At 40.5% G+C, this 21,693-nt stretch overlaps 1 protein-coding gene across 8 annotated transcripts in view; it reads right to left on the bottom strand.

Annotated features, from left to right (window-relative positions):
* Ptpn22 (protein tyrosine phosphatase, non-receptor type 22 (lymphoid)) overlaps positions 1-21,693 on the bottom strand; it is a 55,678-nt gene that overhangs the window by 11,579 nt on the left and 22,406 nt on the right. For all 8 annotated transcript variants that reach the window (NR_104070.1, XM_006501148.4, XM_006501149.4 and 5 more), the window contains 7 exons: positions 21,019-21,096; positions 18,538-18,624; positions 15,276-15,352; positions 14,333-15,147; positions 12,079-12,162; positions 11,818-11,939; positions 10,391-10,418 (listed from right to left, as the gene is read on the bottom strand). Coding sequence is in view for 7 of the 8 variants with exons in the window: in XM_006501148.4 (XP_006501211.1) it covers positions 10,391-10,418; positions 11,818-11,939; positions 12,079-12,162; positions 14,333-15,147; positions 15,276-15,352; positions 18,538-18,624; positions 21,019-21,096 (1,291 nt within the window). In the remaining variant the exon portion in view is untranslated. The remainder of the gene's footprint in view (positions 1-10,390; positions 10,419-11,817; positions 11,940-12,078; positions 12,163-14,332; positions 15,148-15,275; positions 15,353-18,537; positions 18,625-21,018; positions 21,097-21,693) is intronic.

The following is a 21,693-nucleotide window of genomic DNA, read 5'->3' as shown; positions in this document are numbered from 1 at the left end:
CAAAACCTTGCTACATTTTATCTACCTACACTATCTTCTATACTTTACAAGGTTGAACCACTATAGCAGTGACAATAACCTTGTCACCAGCCGGAGAAAAGCTCAGTGCTAGAGCCTAGCATGTATGAACACATGTTTGAACACTTGCCTAGCATGTATGAACACAATATGTTTGAACGCTTGCCTAACATGCATGCATTTTATCTCTATATACTATAAAATAAACTGGAAACCTGCTCATAGGTTCTTTGCACACATGATGCTCCCCTGAGTCTCCTTAGGCTTCTCATCTCTTCTGTAATTTCTTTCTTCTTTTTCTAATTTTCTAAGACCAATCTTCTGCAGAGTAAAGGCTTTCCTAATAACTCCAGTGATACCATCCTGTTTTTCCAGAATCCTACTATTATTGTTAGTGCCATATAGATGATCAATTAATGATGCCATGTGGGTATTAATTTTATTTGATCAACTTGAATATAAGCATGTTAAATGGTATATTTTAGCTGCATGCACTGGTGTCCAAAGAGGCAGGAGGATGGAAAGTTTAAGGCCAGCTTGGCTGCTACATGGCTAAACTTGTCGAGAGAGAGAGAGAGAGAGAGAGAGAGAGAGAGAAATGAGAAACTATTTTTCTTATATATCCTGTCTATCCTAATATCTGGAAGACACTTAATGAGGGTTATTTGGTCACACTGTGCTAAAAACTTTAAATGCATTATCTCAGTTTTCATGCATATACACAAAATTAACAAAGGAGTTACATGAACCGTATTTTATAAATGAGAAAATCAACAATTAAAAGAATTTAAACAACATGTATTTTTAAAGTGCTTATTTTATGTATATGAGTGTCTTGCCTGTGTTTGAATGAATATAGAACCCCAAAGGCTCATATGTTTGCATTCTTAGTCCCCAGTTGATGAACTGTTTAGACTAGGAGATGTGGCATTGTTGGAGGTGGTGTGTCACTAGAGCCAGGATTCAAAGTTTTAAAAGTCAAGCCAGGCCCAGTAAGTCAAGTCAGTCTCTCTTCTCCCTCCCCTCTCTCCCTCTCCCTCTCTGCCTGCTGCCTGCTGCCTATGGATCAGGATATAGATCTCACCTACTGCTCTAGCACCATGCATGTGGCCATGCTCCCAGCATGCTTCTGCCATGATAATGAGACTAACCCTCTGCTTTCTTGTGTAAGAGTTGCCTTGGTTATGGTGTCTCTTCACAGCAATAATAGAACAGTGACTATGGCAGTTTGTGTGTGTGTGTGTGTGTGTGTGTGTGTGTGTGTGTGTGTGTGTGCCTGGTGCCTGCAAAGTCAGAAGATACCAGATCCCTGAGCCACTCTGTGGGTACTGAGAACCACACCTGGGACCTCTGGAAGAACAGCGAGTGCCCTCACCCACTAAGCCATGGATCTCTCCAGCCTCAAACACTGCATTTCTGTTGTTTTATTGAAACAGGGTCCTACTCTATAATCAAGGGGAACCTTGAACTTTCAGCAATTCTGCCTCAGCTTCCTAAGTTCTGGGGTTATAGATGTGAGCCACCACGCCTGTCTCAGAAGACTAGCTAACTTGCTTTTTGAGACTGAGATGCAGTATAGAGCTCCTTATGGCTTGGAATTTGCTTTACAGGCTGGGTTAGCCTTGAGCTCACAGAGATCGTCCTGACTTTACCTCCTAAGTGCTGGGATTGCAGGAATCATGCTCAGTCCTCAGGAAGTACACTCTTTAATTAAGGTTATATACTGTGGTAATTCTTAGTATGTTGGTGGTTTCAAATCATAGATTGCTCCAAAAGCTCATGCTTCTTAATATCACATATACATATATTTTATTGAGTAATATGATAATATGAATAAATATACTAATGACAACTGTAGACTATGCTAATGTATGCAAAATACCTTTGTATTCCCAGTAGCTGTTACCCGGTTTTGTTCAGTGTATAAGCAAACTCAGGGAAAAGAAGAGCAATAACAAGTTTTTAAAAAGAGGGTGCAGTTAAGAGCACTGGTTGCTCTTCCAGAGGATGTAGGTTCAATTCCCAGCACCCATGTGGCATCATACAACCATCTGTAATTCCAGCCCACAGGCTTCAACATCTGCTTCTGGATGGTTTTCTCGAGCACTGCACATATAATGCACAGACATAAATGTAGGCAAACACTCATACACAAAATAAAACAAAGAGAATTTATTAAGTGCCAGACATAATTGTTTAGGATCATTCTGTTAACAATAGTAAAAATCTATAAACTGAAAATGTTATTAATTTTAACTACATTTCTTTTAAAAGATTTATCCATGTATTTTATGTGTATGAGTATCCTGTCCACATGTGTGCCTGCATGCCAGAAGAGGCCATCAGATCCCATTATAGATGATTGTGAGAGGCCTTCCCTGTATCACAGCACTGACTGTGTTGGAACTAGCTTTGTAGACCAGGCTGGCCTTGAACTTATAGATATCCTCCTGGCATTGCCTCCCAAGTGCTAGGATTAAAGATGTGTGCCACCAGGACCGGCTTATTGAAATTCTTTTAAGATAAATTATATAAAACATCAAAATTGTAATATAATGAGATATGATAGTGATATGATATTTCAATGTATGTATACATTCTATAATAGTAAATCAAGTTAAACATGTTTACTCAAACACTTATCATTTATAGTGAAAAATTAAAAGTCATTTTTTTTCAACCTTTAGAAATGAATAGTGAAAAGCTTCGAATAGTCTCTGAGCTATGCAACAACATATTAGATCTCCTTACTCCTACTGGTAGTGAAAGATCCTGACAGAATGTAAAAGGTCACAGAAGCCCTGAAATTGGCAAAATAGATTTCATTGTTAGTAGAACTAGCTTCACTGATTTAGAAAAATAGAGGTGCACAATGCTCTGGCCACTCCTTGAACCTGTGTGTCTGCCAATGTTTTGACCATTCCTTGAACCCATGTGTGTGCCCACTGATGAAGCCCATTGCCAGGTGTTTGTGATATTGGTTGCTGAGAAAGAGTCAGAAAATCTCCCCAGCAACCACAGCCCGGCCAATCCTGAGTTGCTACACCTGCACCAGACTCTTTCCTTGTACCCCTCCCATACCCATTTCTTGAGAATAGACATTGTTTAGATCTGGAAATCCCCTACTCCCCCCCCCCTTCTCCTTTCTCCCCTGAGGGCCTATAAAAACTGGGACCCTTTCCCCTTTCCCCTCGTGGTCAACTCCTCTACCCCTTCGTGGGATATGAGTCGTCCCCAGAGCTCTGGCTTTCCCCGAATAAAGCCTCATGTGGTTTACATCAAGCTCGGTCTATCATGAGTTCTTGGGTGTCCGCTATTGTCCTGAGGCCTGAGCGAGGGGCTCCTCTCGGAGTCTTTCATTAGCTCAATGCCCAATGATCAATGTTACCTATCTCTCTTCTCCATCTGGCAACCACCATACTCTATCATCTGTAAGATCAACTTTTTTATATACCATATACAACCAAAATCATGAAATACTTGTGCCTTTCTTATTTAATTTAGCACAGTGATCTCCAGTCATGTTGTCAGACATGACAGAATTGCATCCTCTTTTTTGCTGAATGGTTTCACATTTTCTAAGCCATTAATAAGTTGATGGCAAATAGACCGTGTTTCTTAACTATTGTAGATAGTGCTTTTGTGAATATGTAAGTACAAGTGTCTATTTGTCTACATGTTCTTTGCATATATACTCAATAGTGAGATTTCTGGTTCATGTGGTAAGTTTTTGAAAAACTTCCATCCAGTTTTTCTTTTCCTCCTTTCTTCCCTTCATCTCTTCTTTTCCTCCTTTCTATCCCTCAGATTGAGATAAGGTCTTAAAGTAATTAATTTGCCGGGTGGTGGTGGTGCACACCTTTAATCCCAGCACTTGGGAGGCAGTGGCAGGCGAATTTCTGAGTTTGAGACCAGCCTGGTCTACAGAGTGAGCTCCAGGACAGCCAGGGCTATACAGAGAAACCCTGTCTCAGGAAAAAAAAAAAAAGTAATGAACTTTTTGGCATGTCTCTTGAGGAAGTTTCTGGACTGTTAGTTGGGAGGAAAGACTAAGCCATTGACTGGCATCCAAGACTGAATAAAGAGGAGAAATGAACTGAACACCAGCCTTCCTCTTTCTCTGCTCCCTGGTTGTGCTGTGAGCTTCTTCATGCCTCTATTACCATCCTAGCTAGATTGCACGGTCAATAGTCTGCATCATAGTGAGAGATTGTACATGGTACTGTGGTACTTTCAATGAAAATGGACCCCAGAGCCCCATAGACAGAGGCACTATTAGGAGGGATGGACTTGTTGGAGTAGGTGTGGCTTTGGGGGAGGAAGTGGTCTCAGATCCCCAAGCCAAGCCCAGTGTCGCACTCTCTTCCTGCTGTCTGCCAATTCAGATGTAGAACTCTCAGCCCTTTCTCCAGCACCATGTCTACCTGTATACCACCATGCTCTCCACCATGATGATAATGGACTAAAGCTCTGAACTCTTAAGTCAGCCCCAGTTAATGCTTTCCTTTTTAAGAGTTGCCACGGTCATGGTGTCTCTTCACAGCACTTGAAACCAAGACAGTGGTAGGCTCCACTCTCAAATCATGAGTAGGAATCAACCTTTCCCCATGAACTTGATTTTGTCAGGCGTTTTTCTCATAGCAGTGTGAAAAATAATTCAGAAACTATTAGTACTGAGACGTGGGCCATTGCTGTGATAAACTTGGCCATGTTGCTTGTAGGCCTTTGGAATGTCTTTAAAGGTAAAGGGTAGAGGAATGGGTAACCCCCTGCTGGAAAGCCCTAGAATGCCATCGGCAGAATTTAATGGACCTATCTCTGGGAGTCTGAAAGGTAAAATTCAGAGAGAAATATGGGCAGCAAAGACCTCACTCAGAAGCTTCGGGGGCAAGTAAGGACGCTGTAGGAAACTCGAGGAGAAACCATGTGGTTTATATCCTGGCCACAGACATGTCTGCACTCTGCCTGTGCTCTGGATGCAGGCGTGATGGGCTAGTTTGTTAGCAGAGGAAATTCAAGAGAGAATAGTGCTGGGGTAGGGGCATGGCCACTGCTCTCTCTCACTCAGGTCTACAGTTTAGGTAAACAGTAAAGCAAAAAGAAACATGCAGTTCGGCAAGGGCAACGGTGTGGATAAGCTTAACATTATAGACCAGGCAGCTTTAAGAACTGCTGTAACTCTTACATAGAGTGGTGTCATTAAAAAGAAACTTGAAACTGAGAAGACAGCTTAGTTGGTAAAATACTTAGCCTGCATGCATGTGACTCTGGCTTTAACCCCCAGAACCCACATAAGAAAGCAAGTGTGGAGGTATGAGAATGAAGAGGCAGAGACAGGAGGATCCTTGAGGTGTCCTCAACAGCAAGTCATACCCACATTGGCATGCTGCAGTGACAGAACCTATCTCAAAAGGCAGGGTGGAAGCTATGTACATGGACACACACACACACACACACATGGAACTTGGGGATGTACATTGGGACAACAGGAAAAGCATCCTGAGAACAAGACCCCACCCATTAAAGGCTCCATCTTGTTAAAATGAAAGTTCACACCCACACACACAAAAAAAAAATCCTTCAAACTCATGTAAATGGAGGGAGCCTACTTTGAAAACTCAAGAAGTTCACCACCCAAAAGCTGGTGCCTAAAAAGGTGTGTTCCAGCCAGGCAGTGGTGGTGCATGCCTTTAATTCCAGCACTTGGGAGGCAGAGGCAGGTGGGTTTCTGAGTTTGAGGCCAGCCTGGTCTACATAGTGAGTTCCAGGACAGCCAGGGCTACACAGAGAAATCCTGTCTTGACCCCCCCCTCCAAAAACAAACAAACAAACAAACAAACAAACAAAAAAGGTGTGTTCCTAGGGTCACTGGAAGATATACAGAGATGGATGCAACTGTGGTCCAAAGAGGCCAGCCACCATTTCAAGGTGGCAATAGAATTTGGCAGCAATAGCCACGTGATCCTGGCTCTATAGGTATGAATAAAGTTTTGGGTTGTAGTTACAGAGAGCCACTAAGGCCAGACATTGTGTGTCAGATTCCATGTGAGCGGCCACTGTGTAAAGCTGTAGCAATAGAGCCTAACTTAAAGTGAAGCATGTCAGGACCATGAGAGGCCTGCTGAGAAAAGCTGCATGCAAAAGTAGATCTCACCCAAGAGCGGGAATGCATGTGCTGCAGGCAGCAGAGCTGGAGAGCAGGGGCTACCCAAGCCCTTTGGAGCCCGGACGATTCTACCATGAGCTGTAAATGCTGGCTATGGAGCTGCAGGATGCGGTGTTTCCCCTGCTGGGTTTCAGTCTTGATTCCACCCTATCTTTTCTTGTTATGTCCCCATTCCTCCATTTTGGAACAAGAATATTCTTTCCTGTTGTATATTTCACAGTGTATAATGTAAAAGTCTATATATTATAGCGGCCTAGAATTAAGAGTGCCTATGTCTCAACAAAGACTCTGAACTTACTATTATAAAGAGTATTAGAACTGTTAAAAGACCATGGGAACATTCTGGGGAGGGTATGGGTTTGATCAAGGAATTGGACCCTAAATGTGGGAACTTTGAAGTTAGACTTAATGTATTTTGCCTTATGAGATGGGCATGAGCCTATTGAGATAAGGAGGGGAAGGAATATGTCTTCAAAGTGATGTTTAGGTGTCCAGGTGACACGGGGTTGAACTGTGATAATTGGTCTTGACTGTCAACTTGATGGTATTTAGAGTCCCTGTGGAAAGGAATTGCTGGCATGCCTGTCAAAGAATGGTGAGCTAACTGAGGGATGCTGGGGGCCAGGAGTTACCTCACAAACCATGGACACTGATCTCAGGGAGCATACATACTGGTCAACCAGGGCCATGGTCCAGATTCGGGAACTGAACCATGACCCTGAGTTAAGATTCTACAAGGTTTTTAAGCCGAAAATCCACAAACATCTGTGCCAAGTTATTTCACCAATACAGATAGGGGATTTCCTTAGGAGCGTTTGTTGTACGTTTATCCTGTTTCCATTGGTTGGGGTATTCAATTGTGGCAGGGGACTTGCCTTGTCTAATATTCTTGTCCTAACTTGTCTACCAGGATGAGACTTGTCTAATATTCATGTCTTAACTTGCCTACCAGGATGTCAGCTACCCATGTACATGTCTCTTCCTGCCAAGTAGGATGTCAGTTTCCACAGAGATCTTGGGAACTTAAACTTTACTTGACCACTACTCAAAATGGAAGTCTTATTCCAAATAGTTTCTTATATTGGTGCAGGTGTCTCTTTTATGTTGGGGTCCATCCCAGGGGCAGCTTATACCATAAAAGTTTCCATACAGGTACAGGAAGTGCTGTTAGGTAGTTGGTTTGGCTCCAAGCTTATTGTGGGTAACTATATAACACAGTTCTATTTACTTTTAGCATGGTTGGTTTCCAAGGACACAGAACATAACAGAATATGTAATCAATCTTAGCATTAGAAAGTTCCTTGGTAACAGCAGAAACATATAAGAAAGTTTCCTGATAATGGTAAGCTAGCCAAGTAGCTGTTACCTAGGCCTTAACAGGGGGAAATACTCTAACTGTGGTATGCATTATTCCATGTGCTAGCGTTACAGATTGAAAAAAAAAAAAGGAAAGAGCTAGCTGAGTACATAGCTGAGCACCCCAGCTACCTTCCTCCGTTTCCTGACTGCAGATGCAACACAGGTAACCACGGTCTTTATGCCTCTGCTGCATTAGCTGTCACAATGGTCCACACCTGCCCTCAAAACACAAGCCGGGATTAACCTTTCCTTTCCTAAATTGCTTCTGACAATTATGTTTGTCACAGCAATGACATGCCCCAGAGCGTCAGGATTACAGGCATGCACCACTGGAGCCAGGCTCCATACTGTTTTAAATAAGGGCTGCATTAGGTTACAGCTCCACTAACAGTGTGCAGGGGTTGCCTTTTCTATAGATTCTCTCCTGCATTTATCTTTGTATTTTATTTATTATTATTGGAGGAGTGTGGTGTATGCCACTGCATGTATGTCGAGGTCAGCAAACAGCCTTGTGACTAACTTCTCCTTGTACGCTTGTGCTGCTTTGGGGGATCAGGCAGGAGGATCAGGCAAGTGCTTTCACATGTTGAGCCATTTTCTAGGCCCTATGCTTTTTCTTTTCATTTTATATGCATAGTTTATATGCATGTATGTGTGTGGATCATATGTGTATAGTGCCCACAGACAACAAAAGTGGGCATCAGCCCCCATGGAGCTGTAATTACAGATGTTTGTGAGCCACCATGCAGATGCTGGGAATTGAACCTGGGTTCTCTTGGAAGAGTAACCCGTGAGATTAACCCTGGAGTGTTACAGGACATTTGATCACACTTGTGAACCTGGAGATTGTGTTGTTAACTGGAAAAACCTATTTCAAATTGGGGTGTAGCTCAGCCTTAGCACACACCTTTAATCACAAAGTGAGTTTGTGTAAGAAAGCAACTGTGATTGAAAGTGATGTCTAATTGAGAGGCAGACAAAGGGACAGAGAAATAGTTAACAGAATAGAATATGCCCAACTCTTATGACAAGAGAGAGGATAGAGAGGCAATATAAGAGAGGGCAGTGCAGAGGGGGGTTGGGAAGGAGAGGGGGTAAGGAAGGGAGGAGAGGGCAGGGGAGGGGATGAGAGGAGAGGGAGGCAGTTTTACTGGGAGAGTTTTACAGAGACAGGTTGAAGAGAGAACAACCTAGACTCAGGTGAAGACAGAATGAGCCAGAGTTTATTCAGCAGTAAGCCTCGGGGGCTGAAAACATTCCAGGTCTGGATTAGATTGGATGAGGCCGGAAGCTTCCAGGACCAGGCCTAGGTTAGCAGACAGAGGCAGTAAACCTCAGAGATGGCAATCTAATTCACATGAATAAAAGGTAATTTACACCTCTCCAGCTCTGCGCTCTCCCCTCAAAGACAGTCTCTCTGTGTAGCTCTGATTGTCCTGGAACTCATTCTCTATGTGCGTGTGTTTGTGTGTGTATATGTGTATAGTATGAAATATTATATACATTGTATGTATATTGCTGTTAATTATTTTTGTTTTCCTTAAACATTTTGGTCACTATCCATAACACCCCATTTTAAAATTCAAGTTACTAAGACCAGGCATGGTGGTGCACGCCTTTGCTCCCAACACTCAGAAGGCAGAAGCAAGCAGATCCCTGAGTTCAAGGCCAGCCTGGTCTACAAAGCAAGCTCCAGGACAGCCAGAACTACACAGAGAAACCCTGTCTAGAAAACACACACACGCTAAAGAAAAAAGAAAAAAGAAAAAAGAAAATAAGATCTGAGTCTCTAAAGTAATGTTGAGCACAACTGTGCATGTCAGATGCATAAAACACAAAGATTTTCTAAGTTAAAGGCAAAGACTGTTGCCTTTGCTGTGTGAGGATACTTATTTAAAATAATTTCACTTGTCTATTCTACTTTTGTTTCCTTGTAGTTTTGTTGTTGTTGTTGTTGGGTTTTTGTTTGTTTTGTTTTAATGTCTTGTTCAAAAAAGTCCTCACCAATTCCAAAATCCTGAAGTGTTTCTTCTGGTCATTTCATAGTTTCAGGTCTTCTAATTAAATCTTTAGTAGATGTTGGGCTGTTTTTGCGACTGGTAAGAGGTAGGAGCCCACCTTTGTTATACATGTGGATACCAAATTTTCACAGAGTCATTTGTTGAAAATTCTATCCATTTCCAGGTGGTGGTGGCGCATGACTTTAATGCCAGCACTTGGGAGGCAGAGGCAGGCGAATTTCTGAGTTCGAGGCCAGCCAGCCTGGTCTACAGAGTGAGTTCCAGGACAGCCAGGACTACACAGAGAAACCCTGTCTCAAAAAAAAACAAAAAACAAAAAAGAAAGAAAGGAAGAAAGCAAGAAAGAAAGAAAGAAAAAGAGAAAAAGAAAAAGAAAGAAAGTCTTATCCATTCTCCCATGTATGTTCATAGCATCTTTATCAAAAGTCAGTTGACTATAGAAGCACATGTGGGTTTGCTTCTGAGATATTTCTTCTGTTCTTCTGTTTTGTGTGTCCCTTTTTACGTGTAGTTTTTATGTAGTGTAGTTTGCTGCTTTTTTGTTCATTTGTTTGTTTGGTTTGATTTGGTTTTTTTTTATACAATATTGTTTTAACTATTTGAATTTTAAAATATTCTATCTGAAATAATGTTTTTTTAAAGGACCTTGCCCTTACTTTGCCCATGACAGAACAAACATTGTTAGTTTGAGAAAACCAAAAATGAATCAAGATAGCAAAGCTATTACAAGCATCATGAATCTTCCTGAACTGAATTCCTAACAAGCCGTTCTTACAACACACGTCCTTAGGACTAAATGTCATCGAAAGTCAAGAGAAGTCTTTACCTGATTTGGGACTTCGGAGTTTCACATTCTAAATAGGAAAAAAGTGAAAGAGTAATATGTACAAACACAATACAAGCTTGAAGCAATAAATAACATTTTTAAAAATTAAGTGACAGCCATATTTCTTAATTCATAACTGTGCTGAACTATAAAAAGGAACCCTTAACTCTTACAGTGATCTTCATACTTTTATATCATATGGAAATTAGTTCTAAATTGATCTCCTTCTGAATTATTTATTTCATAATTTAGAACATTGCCATAAAATTTTATTTGGAGATAAGTTGTTGAAATTGTAATTCCTTTATGATACTGAAAAGGGCTAATTGTTCTTCACTATGTGAGTTAATAAAAAGACCATTATGTGTGTGCATACTATTAATAATAATTGTAACAACATTATGTTAACATTGTAATTTTCCAGCATTACAATTATAGGAGATATTTCTTTAATTTAGTACTGGGGAATAAAGCTAGAGTCTTACAGAGCTCGACAATTTGCTTAGCACTAAGCCACACCCACAGTCTTGTAGAAACTTCTAAATGACTGATTTTCTGTTCTCTGAAACCAATGTACATACTTATATAGTTGGTTCAAAGAATATATAGAAATGTAGAACAGATTATCAGGAGCACAGATTTTTCTTCTAGAATGAGGAAACATTATTCCAAGTGGTTTAAGTAATATGTGTATGTCATTAAAAGTTGTTGTTTGTGATTTCACTGCTAAGATGATGGGCCCATGAAGTGGCTACAGCGAATCATCATCTGCTTATGAAACAGTTGATTTGCTTTAACTGCCTTTTAGGCTCAAGGTTTTCTCTTTCACTGGGTTTTTCTGATTACTTCCAACCTAAAAAAGCTCCCATGTCCTTTTGGGTCTCTGTATCTTTCATGTATGTATCATTGATATATGGTCTTCCTAAAATAAACATAAAGATTCATATACACATCCTGTACTTCCAATGTAAGTTTCTCTTTTTTTTTTTGCAATATTTGCCTTTATTTTTTAAAAGAATTTATATTTTTCTTAAGAGTAAGAAATGTGCCTTGCACGTCTTTCCCATCCCCCACAGCCTCTACCATGTTGTTTTACGTTAGGGTCTACTTAATAATTATTGAATGGCAGCTGTCCAAATGAAGAGAAGGGTCTGGAGAGATAGCGCAGCAGTTAGAGCACTTGTTGCTCTGGCAGGAGACCTGGGTTCCGTTCCCAGCACTCACATGGTGGCTCACAACCATCCCCAAATCCAGTTCCAGAGGATCCCATGCCCTCTTTTGACTTCTGCAGGCACAGATACACATGTATACATACAAGCAAAACATTCTAACACCTAAAATAAAATAAATATGTCTAAACAATTAAGTGTGTAGAATAAAACTACAGTCAGTTGAATACAAATGAGTTGAGTCAGAAAAGGACAAACCTTGCTTGGTGTAAACCCTACAGAGTCATGGCTCTTCATTTCAGATGTCCCACTGCATTCTGGTGATGCTCCAAATGTTACCACCAGAGGTAAGGATTCGGTAACACGTGGTGAGGGCTCTCCTGCGAGAAAGCAGGTATGGCCAGTTCTTAGGAAGGAGGTTATATTTAAAGGAGGCAGATGGATGCGCAGCAGCAGCACATAGAACACTGAAGGGACCTGAGAAGGGACACACACTTCATACTTACTGACTGTACTCACCGGCTTCCTCAACCACAATAAAAGACTCGGGTGTCCGTTCAGGGAGTGGCGGGGGGATTTCATCATCTGTCCTCCGAGAAGGAGCTAACCAAGTAATAGAAATGTAATCGCAATGTTTTATAAGAATAAAGAAGATTCTTGCATTCTAATCTCATCCTAAGTATAAATTTAACAGATTTGCATTTGCTTACTCTAGGCAAAAGAATAAATTAGTCTGTAGGTAAATTTTTTTATTCTTTGAAATTCTTTGCTGGATGTAAAGATTTAAGTGTGCCCCCACATTCTGATGGAGTTGCTATTAGGGCGGTTTGGATTATCTTCTACATAACTCTTTCCTTTTGTTTTCCATTGAATTCACAATAGGACATTTTCATCAGCTAAACATTTATTTATGCAGGAGATATTTTTAAAAATCTTTTTTTTTTTTTTTTTTTTTTTTTTTGCTGGATAGTGCTGGCACATGCCTTTAATTCCAGCACTTGAGAAGCAAAGGCAGGTGGATTGGTTCTTTGAGTTTGAGGCCAGCCAGGTCTACAGAGTGAGTTCCAGAACAGTAAGGGCTACACAGAGAAACCCTGTCTTAAAAAAAAAAAAACAAAAACAAAAACAAAACTAAAAACAAAAGCAAAAGCAAAATATTCTTTCTTCAGTCCACCCAGAACCCAAAATATGAATGTTTGTTACAGAAACAGATATAGTTTATCAAGAAAGAGGGAGAAGCTTCTGGGATTGGAAGTGAACTAGAGCGCTAGGACAGGGTTTTCTGTCTAAGGATACTCAAAATGTGTGAACATTTTACATGCCATTATAAGAAACGGCCACCAGATGGCAGACATGTCAATTTTGCTACATTATGAAAATAACTTTGTTGTTATTTTTGATGCTCTAAGAAATTTAAAGTATTATGGCTATTTATAAAAAGAAAACATCAGATGGTGAAATGACTCAGTGGGTAAAGCCTGAAAACCTGAGTTCTGAAAACCCAGAATCACATGGTAGAACGAGAAACACCTCTCTCTCTCTCTCTCTCTCTCTCTCTCTGTACAAGTCACCTCTGACCTACACACACACACACACACACACACACACACACACACACACACACACCATATACACAGAGAGAAGGAAAGAGAGAAACTAATGCCAGCAGCTGGGAATCTGAAGCAGGACTGCTGTGAGTTGTAGATCAGCCTGACATCTATGAAATCCAGGCCAGCATGGGTAGTAAGACCTTATCTAAATCAAGAAAAGAGAGAAGAAAGAGACGTGTGCTGGGGCTCTAGCTCAGTTACAGAGCTCTTTCCTAGCTGGCTGGATTCAAGCCCTGTGACGTCAAAAAAAAAAAAAAAAAAAAAAAAAGGACAAAAGAAATGACATTTAATAATATAGAACAACAGTTTTCTATTTTTTCTAAGTAAATGCTCTCCACAGATTACCTCAAGATATGCCTAAGAGAATTAAACATGATCTTTGCTTCCTTCATCTTCAACATCAAACTATTAGGGCTGCAGATTCAACTTAAACACCTACCTGACATGCGTGAGGTACTAGGTTCAATCCACTTTACTAAAAAGAAAAGGCAAAGAAACACCCCATAATAACCTCTAATAGTAGGCTCACTATTACTTTCTGACTACTTAGTTAAAACAGTATATTTGCTATATAAAAAAAATTCTAGAATTTTAAGAGATAAATATAAATGTGTTAAAAGATTTTTTAAAAAAATGTCACACGATACTAAACATATTCTCATCGACTTAGACACTGCAAAAGCGCAGGAAATCAGGCCCTATCCTTTCCACTCCTACAGGAAAAGAATTCAATGCTTAGCAATGCATTCAACTCATTACAGATGCATAAGGGTATAACAAATATTACTGGGAGATCGTGCAGTGCTGTTGATCAGTTTGCCCTCTGTACTTGGGAAGCTGCTTCTGCATGCTAAAGGTAACTTATGGGCTTTTGGCAAACAAGTCTGGAATAAGAATTGGCCATGTATGAGGCCTTCCTGTTGGCACAGATGGGTCCCCAGACCTGACTGCCTCCACTACTGTTATCATCAATTTATTTAGTATATCACCAAAACACTCCCAGAACTTCTTCCTCTGCTGCTTCTTCTTCTTTTTTTTTTCTTTTCTTCAAGAAGAAAAAGAAGCAGAGGAAGAGAAGGGCTAGGGTGAGAAGAAACCAAATTATGTAATGGAAACCAGGCAAAGTCCAAAACAAACAAATTAAAAAACAAAAACAAACTTGCCTTCTACAGCTGTCTCTTGGTTTAACGGTGGGGAAAAGCTGGTCAGAGTGTTCATCACTAGGGAGTCGTGTGGGTTGCTATAAAAGAAGGAGGTTGTAGAAGAGGCTGGCAATAGAGCGCCAGGGGAAGTGGCTCCATCCTGTTTCTCAGGCAGATCAAAAGACATCTTCGAATCAGCACTATTCGGAGGGGATGATGAAAAATAAGGATCTTCCGCTAAAGATGTGTACAGATGCACTCTCAAAGCGCCGGGGCTGTGCCGGGGCACACACGACGCATCACAGGCACCAGGCAGTGAATAATTCAGCTCTTCTGAAGAAACATGGGCCACTCTTTGCACCTGCAGCTCCCTGAGACTGTAATGCTCATGCAGCTGAGATTCCAGGCATGAAAAACCGTCTCCCACGGCCAAGTCATTTGTTTTTCTCTGCTGAATCAGTTCAAAGGGAGTTGATTTGGTCCGTTTTACCGGCCCCTTTGAATTGTGATACCTGTCCGCTGTGTTTATGGGCAGAGCACTAGGACACGACCCAAACAACATGGAACCAAAATCCAGACTTTGATACTTCTGAAGGGGCTCTCCCACGACTGGAGAAGCCCTTGCCTGCCCGTTCCTGGTTATGACAGCCTTGTTGTTACACCCGCAGTTTAGCTCTAAACAGTTAAAAGAAGGGCTTGATTTAGCCGAGTGCAAAACCAACTCTTCCTCGGCATTCATCGTAGAAGTCCTAAGGCCAAGGGAAGACCCTCCAGTGCTCTCCGCTTCAGCCCCTTGTTTGCTATGCTGGTTTGTCGTTTTCACATCCCTCATGGCGCTGGAAAGCAAGGAGAGAATGATGACCATACCGAAAAGAGGTCTCTTCGAGTAGCATAGCAACTGGAGCGTGAGATTTCATCCTTTAAGCACAGTGAGTCAGTACTTAGCTAAGCAAAATTTACTCACTTTTTTGGTAAATCCAGAGGACAAGAGTCAGCTTCTACCGTGAGGCTTTGTTCAGGAATTGAGCATTGTGCTTGAATCTTCAAAAGAGATGTCAGAGGTTTTTGTTTGTATGTTTTGTCTTGTCTTGTTTTTCATGAAGCAATGTCAATGAAACATTTTAATAGTTGGAAGACTGGGAAGTAACACCTGTCCCCCACCCCCATATCCCCCACAAGGCACAGGGACCATCACGGAAAAGGGGACAGAAAGATCAGGGAGGACTGGGCTGAAACTGTATTCCGGACATGACAAGACTACTTCATTCAGGACATCAAGCAGTGCTCTTGCCTGTTCAAAACCAAGCCAGTCGACACAAACGTGGATGGGGGGTGGGCTCAATAATACACTCTCTTAACTGAGTTGCTATGGCAGTTGATGGCTTCTGGGGAAGGGAGAGTCAGGGTTTTATTAAGGGTGTAGCCCCTGGTAGGTCAACCTTACTCCAGTGGTTGGCCCCACACCCATAAGTATATTAGCAGCACAAACTAGAGTTGGTGGGTTGCTTTTTAAAGAATAGGACATGAAGTTAGGAAGGGGTAGAGAGATGGGCAGTAGTTCTGGGAAGAATTAGGGAGAAAAGTCAGGGTAAAATGATCAAAACATTTTTAATACATTCTTAAAGAATTAATAAAATGTAGTGTTAAGTATAAATCAATGTTTATTTAGCTTGCATGAGTTGATATAAACTAAATGACATATTTATTTTATAAAGAAAGATCCCAAATGAACAGCATAACTTTACATTTTAAGGAACTAGGTGCAGGGTGGAGGGGGGTGGACTAAAATCAATCTCAAACTTAGCAACAACCAGAAAATATTAATGATTAAAGCAGAGATAAGAGCTGGGCAGTGGTGGTGCACACCTTTGATCCCAGCACTTGGGAGGCAGAGGCAGGTAAATTTCTGAGTTGGAGGCCAGCCTGGGCTACACAGTGAGTTCCAGGACAGCCAGGGCTACACAGAGAAACCCTGTCTTGAAAAAAACCAAATAAATAAATAAAGCAGAGACAAATGAAGTAGAGAAAAGGAAAAATGGATAAGGTGAACAAAACTGATTAGACTTTAGCTACACTAAGGGAAAAAAATTCAAATTATAAATCAAAGGTAAAAATGTAGGAACTGGATAAGTAGTATTTTGGTAAGCACTTAAGCTCAATTCCCAGAATAGGCAAATAATAAACAAACAAACTTGGCAGGGTATAACACACCTGAAATCCCAGTACTAGAGAGCTGGAGACAGGACCCCTGGGGCTTCCTGGTAGCTAGCCTAGCATACTCAGTAACCTGAGGCCCAATGAGAGACTCTGTCTCAAAACAAGGTTTATGGCTTACTGAGGAGTGACACCTGAAGTTGACCTCTGACCTTCACAAGCCTACATGTGCTCACACACATTAACACACTCACACATCTACATATGCTCCTTCACACACAAGATGACAATGTGGAAATTACTAATGATCTGTTAAAATACTATAAACAACTGCATGGAATTACCACATATAGTACATACTAACAAATTGGATAACCTAGATAGAATGGTTCAGATCTTGGAGATACTTACCATATAAAAACTGGCTAAGGAGCAAATAATAAATCTAAGTAGAAATTAACTAGTAAGGCAATTGAATCAATAATGGAAACTAAAGAGTTCCTCCCCGGGTTCAATCCCCAGGACTGAGGTGGAAGGCAGATAGATAATTGTTGGCAAGCAACAGTTCAATGTTAGTAAGAATATAGGAAAACAGCACATGTATATACAGTTGGTGGAAGAATGAACTAGTATAGGTATTATGAAAAATCAAAGTGGTCCCTCAAAAAGTGAAAAACAGAACTACCATATAATTTTTCAGGATTTGTTTATTATAGGGAAGATGAAATTAATGGAGTGTGTTTATGTTTATTGTGGCATTATTCACACTGAACAAATTATGGAGTCAACCTAGGTATCCATCCATAGATGAGTAGATAGAGAAAATGTGGCATGTAGTCACAATGGAATATTATTACCCCCTTTAAAAAGAAGGAAATAATGGCCTGTGAGAGGGCCCGTGTTTAGACCCCCAGAAAGCTCATAAAAACTAAATATGATGGACCTATAACCCCAGTACTGAAGATGAGAACAGGTAGATATATCCAGGGGAGAGAGGGCTTGCTGGCTAGCCAGTCTAATAAAAAATAAAGAGTTGTAATTTCAGTGAGACACTCGTCTCAGAAACATAAGGTGGGAAAGCAATTGAGGAAGACATCTGATGTTAACCTCTAGCCCCTATGTGTATCTGCAGTGGTGAGCACACATGCACAAGTGCAGACTTATTACACATATACACATACACAGTGCTAGGTGCAGTCACACACACACACACACACACACACACACACACACACATGCACAGTGCCCAGCATGGTAATATAGGCTTATAATTTCAGCTTAGGAGGCTCAGTTCAAGGCCAGTCTGGACAACTTAACAAAACCCTGTCTCAAAACTTAGAGGTTGAAAAACAGAGCTTGTGATACATCTCAGTGCTAAAGCAGTTATCTGGCACTCACTCCCAGGCTCTATGTTCGATTCAGAGTATCATTCAAAAGTGATATTTTGTTACTCTTGACAACTTAGATGAACCTGGAGGACATTGCTCTGCGTTAAATAAGCTAAACACACAAAGGCAGAGTAGAGTGCTAGTGATCAGGGAGTAAGACAGAAATTTTGAGACAGTGTTGATCAACAGACACGAAATTTCAGCTAGATAAAAGGATTAAATTCAGGAGTTTTACTATAGAATACAATGACCACAGATAATAATGATGTATTATGTATTAATAAACTATATAGAATATAGATCTTAAGTTATAAGTAAATAAAATAATGAATAGGTTAATCATCTTGGTTTAGTCAGTCCACATGTATACATACCTTAAAACATCATAATGTGCTATATATATTGGTTTTACAGACAGGGTCTTTCTGAGTAGCCCTGACTGTCCTGGCACTCACTCTGTAGACCAGGCTGGCATTGAACTCACAAAATATTAAAATTGGCTTTGTTTTGATTTTTGTTCTTAGAGGCAGGGTCTGACATTCCAATTCAGCTGTGACTATACATAAATCTGGCAAATAATCTGAGAGCCTTTAACCAAAAACATATGGGTAAAAAAAAAAATATATATATATATATACACACACACATATATACACACACATATACATATAATTTAAACATTACCTCTCTTCCAAGGTGATTATCAGAGATAACATCCATGTGCCTCTTAAACAGCTCTAACACAGCACTGTAGACCAGTTCGTACTGTTCCTGGAGAGTATCACAAGCCAGCAGGCAAATGAAGAAAATCAGAACATCAGGTGAGTTACAGAAGCTTATTTCAAAGTGGAAACATCCATCACTAACAACATCCATCTATCACTAAACCCAGGAACGGTGGCTTATGTGTGTGGCCTATGGCGGATGTGTCCATACTGTTAGGCTATGAGGAACACTTATTCTACATCAACTGTGGCTAACACACAAGGATTTTATGGCATGCTTCTTTCCTATGCGAACTCTACTTTTTAACTTATCTTTAACCTCTCTGTTTTCTTTGCTAGCATTTTTTATTGTGTATGTTATCCTAGGTGCATTTTTTTGTAAGTCACCTCTATTTAGGAAAAAATTATCAAGTAGCGGTTAGTATATGAATTGATAGCTTCAATATGTATTCTCTAACTTGGCCTTCACAATTGCTCGATGAAGTAGGAAGGCTATTATACCTGCTTACATTTAGTTTGTCCAAGGCCATTCAGAAGTACTTCCTGGCATGTGGCTTAAAAAACAGAATTGTCTGACTTAGTTTAGTGTATTCAGATCAAGTTTCTGAAACTGTGTAGCAGCAAAGATACAAAAGAAAGGTAAACCACTGGATAAAGGTTGGAAATGAGCGGCTATAGTGATTCAATGCAGAGAAGTGGGACGCCTACTCTTACCATGTGCTACAAGGCTTATGGCTTTTTTACGTCACTTTGGCCTTTCCTTTTCCTAAAGCACTTCCTCAGAAACTTTACAACCCTACTTAAATAAAGCACATTTCAAAGATATTTTTAGCAAGAGAACAATGCAGCGTCTATATCACCCAGCGGAGTGTTGGAATGCTATTATTATTTTTTTAAAGACAGAAAAAGTAGCCAACCACTGTCATTTGCTCCCAGAATTCCAGCACTCAGGAAGCTAAGGCAGGAGGATTGCTGCAACTTCAAGGCCAGCCTAGTCCTCAGTGGTGAATTCTAAGCCAGATGGGGGTACGAAAGTCAGACCTCGTCAGAGAGAGAAAGAGAGGGGGAGACAGAGAGAGACAGAGAGAAACAGAGACAAAGTCTATGAATGAGAATGGGACTCAAACAGGAAGCACCATCTGGCTAGACTGCCATTTTGCAGTGTTGGAATAATCAGCTACAACCATTAGGTTCGTTTAACTAGTCATTAACAATGCTAGATATGAAAGTTTCTCCAGTTACTTTTGAATTCCTAAAACTAGGCCAGAGAGAGATGGGATTTTCTGAAACGGAGTATTGCCTGTAAATTTAATGTTGAAGTCCTATAACAAGGCTGGGTGCTTATTGCCGTGTCTGTGTATTTATAAACTCTGCCTTCCTTCCAAGCCAGCTAAGGCTTCCACTTCACATAAACTTTCCCCTCATAGGTTGAATATAGAAAACACCTACAGACAGCATATGAAAAATTATTTTTTCCATAACCTATTCATGGAAAACCTGTGTGGGCCAAACAGATGCTTTTGTATTAACAGCTCTTCAGTTTCCCCTTCATTCACAACTTGAACATTAAAACATCTAAACTGCCACTGTGAACTGCTTTATCTCTAAAGTTATATGCAAATTCCTTTATAAGGGACTTGAAGCACTTCAGGATCTCCCTACTTAGTATAACTCCTAGAAAAAAATACACAAAATGCCTTGCACATAATAAATATCAATGAAAGACTGAGTGAACGAGTGACTAAATTAAGTTCCATCTTAAAGATGTATAAATGTATACATTTGAGGGAAATTACTGATGTATAAATATGTATGAAACTAAGACTATAGCCAATGAGAGATTTGGGCTTAGAAGAAAAAGGAAGAATATTCCTAGTGCAGTCAACCTGCGTGGTCAATCTAGGGTGGGTTCAAAGTGGTATGACATAATGCCGGCTCGTTGTAGTTCTGGTTTTAGAGCGTGCCTGTAGACAAGGGAACTGCAGGGAAATGGTAGCAGTAGTGACCTCCATATGAGGCATATGCTTGTCCTGACTTCAGTTTTCATTGCTTCCTAACAGAAATTAAATCACCTCTTGAAGTAGAAATGACGGATCCCTGATTTTCTCTGGCTTCAGAGAAGGATTTGTAACTACAAATTTTCCAGTTACCTTACGATATTAGCTAGTTCTTTTTAATGAGTCAAATTCATTGGATTTTTTTTGTTGTTGTTCAATTTCCTTTGTAAGCAAGAAAAAGTATTATAGATGGTAAACTGTGAGGAATGAAAATAATCTGACCCAGGCCAAGGGCTACAGGAAACACTGGGATACTCAGAGAAAAATGCACAGTAGAGTGGCCTTGCTCACGTGTACTCTGCGGCTTTCGAAGGTCCCACCATAAACACAGACACCCAGCAAGGCTCAGACACTCATTGTCATCCACTCACCACAGTCCGTACCTGAGTTTGAACTAGCGAAGGCCTCTGTGTTCGCATCTCCTGAATCAAATTAAAAACACTGAAGTTCTTAGGAATTATCTGTCAAACCAAAGAGAAAAAATTTTTTTATCTTTTTGCTAACAAATCATGCCGCTTTCTCCTAGTCTTGTGCTCCTAGGATACCCACTCTTCTCATATAGAATAACACCAAGAAAAAATGTGTCCCCCTCTCTCCTTCCCTCCATGTATGTCTTTCTTTCTGACAGCAGTTCACATAGACCAAGCTAGCGTTAAACTTGGATGACTTTCAATTTGCTCCACCTACCAAGTGCTAGGATTACAGGCATCACCATTCGCATTTTCCAGATTTACATAGACAGATCAAACGTGGTAAATTGTTATCTAACCATTTTATCAACTGAACTATATTCCTAGCCCCAAGAATGCACTTCAAAATGTGTTTTATTTTATGTGTATGAATGTTTGCATATATATGCACGACTTTAGTGCCTGGTACCCACAAAGGGTAGAAGAGGGCATTAGATCCCTTGTACCCAGAGTTATTGATGATTGTAAACTGATATGAGGGTGCTGGGAACCAATGTCTGCAAGGGCAACAAGTGCCCTTGGAGCTGAGCTATGGCTCAGAGGTTAAGAATGCATTTTGAAAACCAATACAGTTATTTATCATTTTTG

This window comes from Mus musculus, chromosome 3 (assembly GCF_000001635.26).
Source record: "Mus musculus strain C57BL/6J chromosome 3, GRCm38.p6 C57BL/6J".
Taxonomy (NCBI): Eukaryota; Metazoa; Chordata; class Mammalia; order Rodentia; family Muridae; genus Mus; species Mus musculus.
Note: the sequence above shows the minus strand (reverse complement) of the source record. Positions and strands in the feature narration are given on the sequence as shown.